At 42.5% G+C, this 9503-nt stretch overlaps 1 protein-coding gene across 3 annotated transcripts; it reads left to right on the top strand.

Moving 5' to 3' along the window:
* Positions 1-2603: 2603 nt before the first annotated feature.
* On the top strand, positions 2604-8001 carry LOC127588639 (protocadherin alpha-C2-like). Of its 3 annotated transcripts, none has more exons than XM_052047440.1 (3): positions 2604-5216; positions 6355-6391; positions 7001-8001. In XM_052047440.1, the coding sequence occupies exons 1-2, from the start codon at positions 2784-2786 to the stop codon at positions 6364-6366; spliced, it is 2445 nt and encodes an 814-aa protein (XP_051903400.1). In that variant the 5' UTR covers positions 2604-2783; the 3' UTR covers positions 6367-6391; positions 7001-8001. The 3 variants fall into 3 exon arrangements, with proteins under 3 accessions (XP_051903400.1, XP_051903398.1, XP_051903399.1); XM_052047439.1 differs by having other exon boundaries at positions 2605-5216; positions 6998-8001; XM_052047438.1 differs by lacking the exon at positions 6355-6391 and having other exon boundaries at positions 6998-8001.
* Positions 8002-9503: the final 1502 nt, after the last annotated feature.

Genomic DNA, 9503 nt, shown 5'->3' with positions numbered 1-9503 from the left:
TTCATGGTGGACACATCAATATGAATAGTGCAGTTTTGTTTTGTAGGTTCCTAACACCGTGTAAATGTCATCATTTGAAATCTCCAAACGGTCAATGATTTGTGTCAGGGGCTTGTTAGATTTAAAGCTGCCTAACACTGCAAGAATTTTATGCGCACTATGGTTCCATATAGATCAGATCTCATGCATGGAACAGCAGCAAAATAGATATGAGTGTAGTTTCATACCGCATGTATCCTAAAGTGGTCGAAATTCCTGGCAGTTAAAGTCAGTCTGATGCACATCCAAACAAATGCTGACAGACTGCAAACATTTCTCCTGCCAATTCTAACAGAGAAAAGAGCCTTGATTCAGTATTTGACTGTATCACAAGTCGTACCAAAACAGCCTGGCCTCACAGACAAAAAGAGCAGATATCACATATGCGCCCAGGAAATTGCATATGGAAAAGTTCTGTTTCGCATACAGTAAATCATGGATAGATTACGATTTGTTTCATGATTTTATTTCCAAATTATTTCCTCACATAATTTGAGTGAATACCATATTTCTCCTCTAGAGGGTGTACCTCCATCGCAGAACCTGTACCTGTGTTCGAACAAGTTGTGTTTTGAATTGAATGAATGGAAAAACATTCATCCATCCATCCATCCATTTCAATCTGCTTTATCCTCACAAGGGTCACGGGGGGATGCTGGAGCCTATCCCAGCCGTCTTCGGGCAAGAGGCGGGGGACACCCTGAACCGGTTGCCAGCCAATCACAGGGCACACAGAGATGAACAAACATTCACACTCACACCTAGGGACAATTTAGAGTGTTCCATTAGCCTGCCATGCATGTTTTTTGGAATGCGGGAGGAAACTGAAGTACCCGGAGAAAACCCACACAGGCCCGGGGAGAACATGCAAATACCACACAGGGAAGCCGGAGCTGGAATTGAAGTTTTGAATTGAAAACGAGGAGTGATTCCGTTACCCCTACCAAAGACAAAAGGCACACTGGAGTGTATCACTCATTCTGCAGAGAAAATAAGTGGCTGTATTATGCTATCCCCTGATGGTCTTGTACTCTTCCAGACCTTTGAAGGTAACGAGGCACCAAAACCTTTGAGCGCTGAAACAGTTCCCCCATTTCAATAAGACACTAAATCCATCCTAAAGTTTTGAACTCCAAACTCAGATATTGTTTGTGCAATCATAACAATGCACAGTGCACATTATCCACTTCGAGGGCAGAAAAGTGATCATATTGCCCGGTTGTAAAGTATTTTTCTTGCTTTGCTTTTGCCTTAACATTGGGAAAATTCCTTTTGTGTGTTGGCAATAAATTTTCACGGTTGATCTGTTTGGGACGAACGAGTGACTCTGTCGGGCTCCTCCTACAGCGGCACACCTGTTGGTCATCATCTCATTAGTAGGTTTTCCGTTTAAAAGGACTCCAGGCCAGACCACTTTGTGTCGAGTCATTGTTGCTATCATTGCGTCTGTCGGTTAGTGTTTGTGTTTTACTGCCAAGGATTGTTGTTTGGATTGCTTTCACCTTGCTTTTGCGTCTGCTATGGGTTTTTGTTTGTTACTTTGGATTCATGTTGTTTTCAGGACTTTGTTTGTTATTTAGTTTTGTCAGTGTTTTGTTCAAACAGATGGTCAAGTTCACCCTTGCTCCTCTCTCCTCTACATATTATTACTGTCATTCCTCCCTGTCAGTCCAAACTGAGCAATAATATACACAATATATTTTATTTCATACAGCGTATTAGATCTCATGTAGCCTCAGATGTGTCTGTTTACTTCCATTTAGAGTAACCGAGAAAGGTAGTGGATAAAACACATTAGGACAATTGTTCCTTGGGGACAAAATAATTCTAATACCTCAGAGATGTCATTACGTGTGTGTGAGAGAGAGAGAGACAGGCACACTGAAGTGGGGTTGCGGTGTACATAATCCAGGATGTTCCTGTAATTCTTACATTTGTCACTAGATGGCGGTACAATACAGACAAAAGGAGGCACAAACTCCAGAATCTCAGGCTAACTATCCTCTGGAGTCGCGCTCAGTCACTCATGCAAGCACACACAATGACGAAGAACTAATGGTTGCCATGGTGACATCAAGAGAAAACTCAATTTATTAAACGGCGTGTGTGTATGTTACGTTTGGGAACTTTCAGTACTTCGTAGTTCTATGCCATGAGAAAACATGCTTGGAAAAGATGAACAGTTGCAGTTTTAGGGAAAATATAAAGCAATAAGCACGGTGTGGCGCCCCTTGATTAACCTGGTTGGCTCATAATAATTTGTGCTTACACGAGGCTATATGTTCTCGCTCTTAAAAAATTCACACGCGTAATGCTGGCATCATTCACAATTTGAGTCATTCAATATTGCATTGGAAAAGGTTTTCATTCATTAAATGACTAATTCGCTTTTACATACTGGTCAATGTGAAGTAACACACACTATACACACTAAAGGCTGTCTGTTTTGATAGGAGTTATTATTGTACATTTGTTTGGTGCTATAAATTGCCTCCCTGGCCCCCTCCGCTCACCATCCCTTTAACGTGCCCACCACCCCTTTAACGTGAGCTGGGCCACCCGAAGCCAGCCGACACAAACGCTGTACACGCCCCTGCAGGAATCGGCGGTGCTGAACGCGTGCATGCACCGCTTGCTGCAGCTCCCACGCGTGGAGGCAAGAATGACACCGGTGCTTCCGTGCATCAAGACAGCCTGAACATTGGAACGAATTTGCTCACTTGCTGCGTTTAAAAGGTAGCGTAATGGCTTCTCTTGTGGCTCGTTTATGGACACAACTGCTGATCGCCGCTTTTGCATCCAGTGCGTTATGGGGCTGCGCGCTTTCAATCACTCGCTACTCTATTCCGGAGGAGATGGAAGAGGGTTCCTTTGTTGCCAACCTCGCCACCGATTTGGGTCTAGATGTTCGAAGCATGGTGGAGCGCAAAGCAAAACTGGATGTCATTCACAGCAAAAATTATCTTGACATCAACAAAGAAACCGGAGAGCTCATCATCCGCGAGAAGATCGACCGGGAAATCATCTGCATGACTAAAACAACCTCGTGCTTTCTAAAAATGGATGTCATACTAGAAAACCCTATTCGTATTTTTAACATCGAATTGGAGATCATGGACATTAATGACAACGCGCCTGTGTTCCGGAGGAAAACCATTTATTTGGATGTTTCCGAGGCAACCCCTGCCGGTGAGAGATTCTCCTTAACAAACGCTGTAGATGCGGATGTTGGTGCTAATACGATCAAGTCTTACTATCTCAGTGAGAGCAAATATTTCAACATTGACATACAAACGGGCAGCGATGGATCCAAATATGTCGATCTGGTTCTGAATGGCAATTTGGACCGGGAGACGGACGCGGTGCATAATCTGATTTTAACCGCGGTGGATGGAGGGGTTCCTCCCCGATCCGGCACAGCCAGTATTATCATCAACGTCCTCGATATCAATGACAACGCCCCCTTATTCAGTCAGCCGGTATTTGAAGTCAATGTTCCGGAGAATTCAGGTGCGGGGACGGTTGTCATGACCCTCAATGCAACAGATTTGGATGAAGGCTCAAACGCACGGTTGCTATATTCTTATACTCTCTACACTTCTGAGAAGACCCAGGAGCTCTTCTCGCTTGACCGACATTCAGGCGAGATCAAGGTAAAGGGCCCTGTTGATTTTGAGGAGAATCAGAATTTTGAGATGCACATACAAGCTCAAGACGAAGGGTCAACGCCACTGTTGGGACACTGCAAAGTGATGGTGTCCATCACGGATTTGAATGATAACTACCCCGAGCTGACAATCAAGTCTCTAAAAAGCGCAGTGGCCGAGAACACGGCCGTGGGGACGATGATTGCCGTGGTCAGCGTCAGCGACAGGGACTCCGGAATCAACGGGAAAGTGCTGCTCACTTTAAGTCAGCAGGAAACCCTGCCCTTCATTCTCAATCGATCCTCGGGGGGTTACTTTGAGCTCTTGGTTTCAAAGCCACTGGACAGGGAGCTACAGAGCAAATATGAAATCACCCTGAAGGTGACGGACAAAGGGATGCCGCCGTTAACCGAAAGTGAGACGTTCACTTTAGAGATTCATGATATCAATGACAATGCGCCCACTTTCCCTCAGTCCTTTTACACCATTCACGTTCTGGAGAATAATCTGCCGGGAGCGTTGCTGACGTCTCTAAGTGCGTTTGACCCAGATCTGAGTGAGAACCAATACTTGGTATATTTCATAATGGAGAAAGAGATAGCGAACACATCCGTGTCAATGCTGTTCTCCATCAATCCAGAAAACGGTGACCTGTACGCCTTGAAGACCTTTGATTTCGAACGAGAGAGGGAGTATCTTTTCCACATTGAGGCGAGGGACTCCGGCGTCCCCCCACTGAGCAGCAACGTTACCGTTCATATCATCATTTTGGATCAAAATGACAACACCCCTGTCATAGTGTCACCGTGGCGGGCGCAAGGCTCCGTCGTGGAGCAGGTGATACCGAGGTCGACGGATAAGGGACATTTAGTGGCCAAAGTGATTGCCATCGACGCAGACTCCGAACAGAACGGCAGGGTCACGTATCAGCTCTTACAAATCAGTGACACCACCCTCTTCAGTCTCGATCAATACAACGGTGAGATCCGGACGACGAGAATGTTCAGCTACAGAGACCCCCGGCAACAACGTCTCGTCATTGTGGCGAAAGACAACGGCAACCCCGCTCTCTCGACCTCGGTCACCATCAAAATATCCACAGTGGAACGCTCCATGGCATTTTCGGAGACAACGGAATTGCCACTCGAGTATGACGTCTTCACAGACCTCAACTTATATTTAGTCATCGGTTTAGGAGCCGTGTCCTTCATGCTGCTCATTACCATCTTGGTTATTATTGTGCTGAAGTGTCAAAAACCCAAGCCAAAGCCCATCAAGATTCCCCCAGCTAATCGGAACAGTGTGATCAGCAGGAACAGTGTGATCAGCCAACGGAGCTCCACCATTGCGGACTCCACCTTGATCTCCAGCGACGCCTACTGGTACAGTCTGTTTCTCGCAGAGACCAGGAAAGGCAAAGTCGTCGTGAGACAGCCCATAATTCCCAAAGGAGCTGGCTACTTCGTGTCCAGTATACCCAGGAGCATCGGGCCGAGTGAGACCACGGATTCCAGAGCATCCACGCTGGAGGTACATAGAACCTGTACAGCATTTTAGCTAACACGACGAATCGGGCAATGGAAGAGCTTCTCGTCATTTAATATCAACCACAAAAAAACGTGACCACAAATCATTAGAACACAAAAAAACTAATTGAAAGATAATTCAAATGTTATATGTCTACCACCATGTGCACATGTTGTTTTGGGTTTTTTTTAATGAATCGAAAACTGTAATAAACTATATATAACTATGTAATAATTAGGAAATGGTCATTAACTGAAAGACCCCCGGATACTTTTAAATATTAGAGTACTGGAAGAGCTAACAAGCAATCACATTGAATAATTAGGTCAAACAAATCCCCCCACCACCACAACACGCACGCGCACAATATTCCACTGTTCAATGTCTAATGTAGTATGTAGGTCATTTATCCCACATGCATATCACAGTAGTGGGTGGCGGAAGCACGGGAATACTTCAAAGGGCGTCGACACAGAGTGTTTCTCTTCAAGGACAAGATGCGCTAAATGAGCTGTATCATGCGGGGAAGTCTGGTGGATCAGAAGTAGTTCACGCATATGTACGGTGGAACTTCTAAGGTCAAATATCACACCTTTGAAATTTTGAAAGAATCTGGTCCAGAGGGAAAACTGTCGCTATGGAAGCACCTTGATTAACCTGACAGGAATGTTATGTACATGTATATATTTTATTTTTAGCATTATTTTCACATTTGTAAGTTAGCGTGCTGTTAATAATCAACACAGCTACGTGTGACGGAGTGTGGTAAAAAGCTGAGAAGAAATTGTTTCAAAAAAATGAAAAAGTTGCTCCTCAAATGAAATCATTCTTTTGTAAAACTGTTCCACAAAGAAAAAAATTGGTTTGTTTTTTAGTTCTTTTTTTTTCCGCATTGTTAACTGTCCGAAGTGTAAAATAACTACCGGTACAGTTGCGGTTTTTACCTCTCCTCAGAGACAGTGGATTTTTTTTTAAAGTTACCAGTAATCACTTTGTTTGACAACCTGCAGACAGGATGGTGAAACATTAATGACTACAAATGTTTTAGTGTAGTATCAGGATGGTGACGTTATTCATGTTTGTAGATTGTGTTTGACCTTCATACTCATTGTGCAATTTGTTTCTTTCTTTTGTGCTTAAGTACTCAAAATGAAAAGAAGTCTATTCTACACCTGGAGGTATGATGGTTGCTATTTACTGTATATATGTACACAACATAGAACCGCAAACATTTCTTCATATGATTCTATTCGATGTAAAAAAAATCACATGTATATTTTGACTGAGGCATCAATTTCTTCATTAATTTGGTGATGTTTAAAGTCCTCCGATTGACCTTTTCCTGGATGAATTGTTGCCCCTGTTGGTCCAACATGGGCACCAAGCTGTTCCATTTGAAATGCTACATTCAAATTGGCTCGGCTCTCAAGTAAGAAAACCTCTCAGCTTACCGAGAGCACAGATTAGAAGGAAACTGGCTGCCGGTCAGGGTCGTGTTGTGCACATCTGGCCGGCCTACATTCTGACCAAGCCGTAATTGCCAAAAATTACATGAGGATGCCTGCTTATGCATGCTTTGTCCACCCTTGTGATTCCTCCTTGATGATTTTACAGCTCGATTTATTTTTTAGAATGATACACGTTTTTATGTTGTGCCATCATGACATTTCAATGACGTTTGCAGTAACCAGTCACACAGTAACGATCCACTGTTGCATGAGTGAGGACTTTCCGTAATCTTTGGCGTGTTCGTGTCAGGACTAATTATGTGTTCTGTCTCTCAGCAGGCAACCAGAAGAGAACTGCCGTGATATAATCATCTCTTCCTGGCAGTCATTGACTCGTACAACAGATGTAAAACATTTTTCCTTGAGCCTCTCCAAAAGCCAACTTTTCTATCTTTCAACTCTCCGAACGTTGTCACTAGCTAGATAGGCAAGTCGATCCTGCATACTTCGATTCATCCACCGAGAGATGTCACAGAATCATCCTCAATGCATTCAGCTTCGCCCCCCCCCCCCCCTGATCTTCTATTTACAGCATGAATCTGCATGATTCTAAAATATGTGTCATTTGGACAAAGAATTTAAAAGATTCGCCCAAACATGAGTTAAGTCGCCAATTGTCATACCCCTTTCAATGCAAACTCAACGGGTTCAGTTGCTGTTCTCTCTTTCAGGACAGAAGCAGAAACAAAACAGTAGCAAAACACGCAGAATCAATTAGAATCAGGGTGAAATATGATTCTGCCGATTTAATGAGTGAAATGTATCAGGGTCATCTCGTTCATGCTTTTGAATGCGGGGCGGTTTTTCCTTCCAAATGACATTTTGACTGTTTTACGTGAGGAGCTGTGGTCCAATATCGCTCCTGTTGTCAAATGGTGATTTGACGTTCTGCGATATTGTACTCAATCGTGACAAAGGTGTAAAAAAAATGAAAGATCACAAGTGGGAAAAGGTTGGGTTTTTGCGTGTCTGTGGTCGGCTGTATTTCATAACATTTTGAATGCTTTCAGTATCAAGTGGATAATTTATTGGCATCTGGACTGTTAGTCTGAACAGCCATTTCTTCGTATTTATCTGTATTTTGGGGACAAATTACATGAGATCATCTTTATTCATTTTTAAAATATTGCATTTGAGGAAATATGAAATTAAATGAGGAGTGTGGATTGTACATTCACAAATACTGATCCATACCACTGCATCAAAAAAAAATGGCTGTTCATTTTTTTTCTATAAATAAAATAAGCTGACCAAACTGGCAATAAAACACAAACTGCAAATACAGCAGACAATTTATATTAATATTTCAATTTTAATAATGAAGCTATTGATATGTAAAAAAAAAATAGCGAACTGTATTAATCCTGGTCATATTGAAGTCCGTACGGGGTTGACTATTTTTTAGTTTTATTGATAGGTTGTGTCTTAACTTTTAATGCTGCTTCTGTGGTCTTATTCAAGGGCATTTTGTGTTGCATATGTGTAGTTTAGTGGAATTGATGTTTTGGTATTCTGTAGTTTTTCACAGAGATTTGAAGACGCTGTCCTTTTCTTGACCTTTTTGACCTCCGCCAACACACTCCAGCAAGGCGCATGATTTTCCTTTTTCAGAAACAAGTGGCTGATTAAAGCAACTTCTTATTTGGGTGCTCTGTGATCAAATCTATTAGCGTTAAGAGGCAGCGAACGGGGTTCGAATGACAGCGCTCAAGTACCGAATATGCACTAGCCAGAACTAATGAGTCGTCAGCATTATGAAGCAGTATCGAGTTCGGTGGCATTTTAAAATATGCACAAAAACTTTAAAGGAGATTTGCAGCGCTCTCGACAATGCAACCAAGAGGATTGCGGGTCCGGAATTATACTGAGCAAGGCAGCAAAGCCCGTTTGTCACTTTTGCGTCGAGGCCTATGACATCAGACGAGAAATTCTGGATGACAACGGATCGATTGCAACCAGTCTCTTCCTAAAGTGTGTAACTGCACGTCTTAAAAGCTTTTTGTTGGACATTCGGCGTTGTAAAAAAGATTTACTGCATGTGATTTTTGATGAACGAAGCAGTATTGTAAATCAACATGAAAAGTTTGGCAACACCTCTTCGAACGAGTGTCAACGTGCATGATAAGCACATGGAAAATGTGCTGTGAACGTTTAAAAAAAAGTGCTATCATTTGCCAAAGATGAGTTTAAGAGATGTTATTTTCAAATCCAATGAGCGGAATAAATTGTTGAAGAAATTTGATAGCTCCCATTATGAAGTACCGTATTCGTTCATATTCCAGTGTGGGCATTGGCACAGAGCAAGTCAGCCTTTTGTTTTCCAGAATGTAAATTGAAACACTTTCTACGTGTTTTATAAAAAAAAAAAATGTAGACTTTTTGATATCTTCTGTAAGTTCACTGTGATCTAATGACGCAGGGGTGCTTGTTCTCGCTTGGTGTTGTCGTCCTTACTCATTTGTGAACGCGGCGCCGGATTTTGTGTTCATCTAATCACCAGTTGGATCGGACGGTATACTTGAGAGTTACATCAAAATGTATTGGACTTCCATTTCACTCGGCAGATCAAAGACAGAACGGGAGAGAATGGCATTGCTTTTTTCTTTTCGAGTGCAGCTAATTGTCAGGTTTTGATGTTGCTTATTTGGCTTTTAATGTTCTGCTTGATCATGATCATTTGAATAAACGTTTTTTTTCTTTCTAAAAGGTCTCTCTGTTGTGCTTCTGACAGATAAGAAAGAAGAAAAAATGTGAAGTTATCAGAAGTGACTTGTCGGATGTC

This window comes from Hippocampus zosterae, chromosome 16 (assembly GCF_025434085.1).
Source record: "Hippocampus zosterae strain Florida chromosome 16, ASM2543408v3, whole genome shotgun sequence".
Classification (NCBI taxonomy): domain Eukaryota; kingdom Metazoa; phylum Chordata; class Actinopteri; order Syngnathiformes; family Syngnathidae; genus Hippocampus; species Hippocampus zosterae.
Note: the sequence above shows the minus strand (reverse complement) of the source record. Positions and strands in the feature narration are given on the sequence as shown.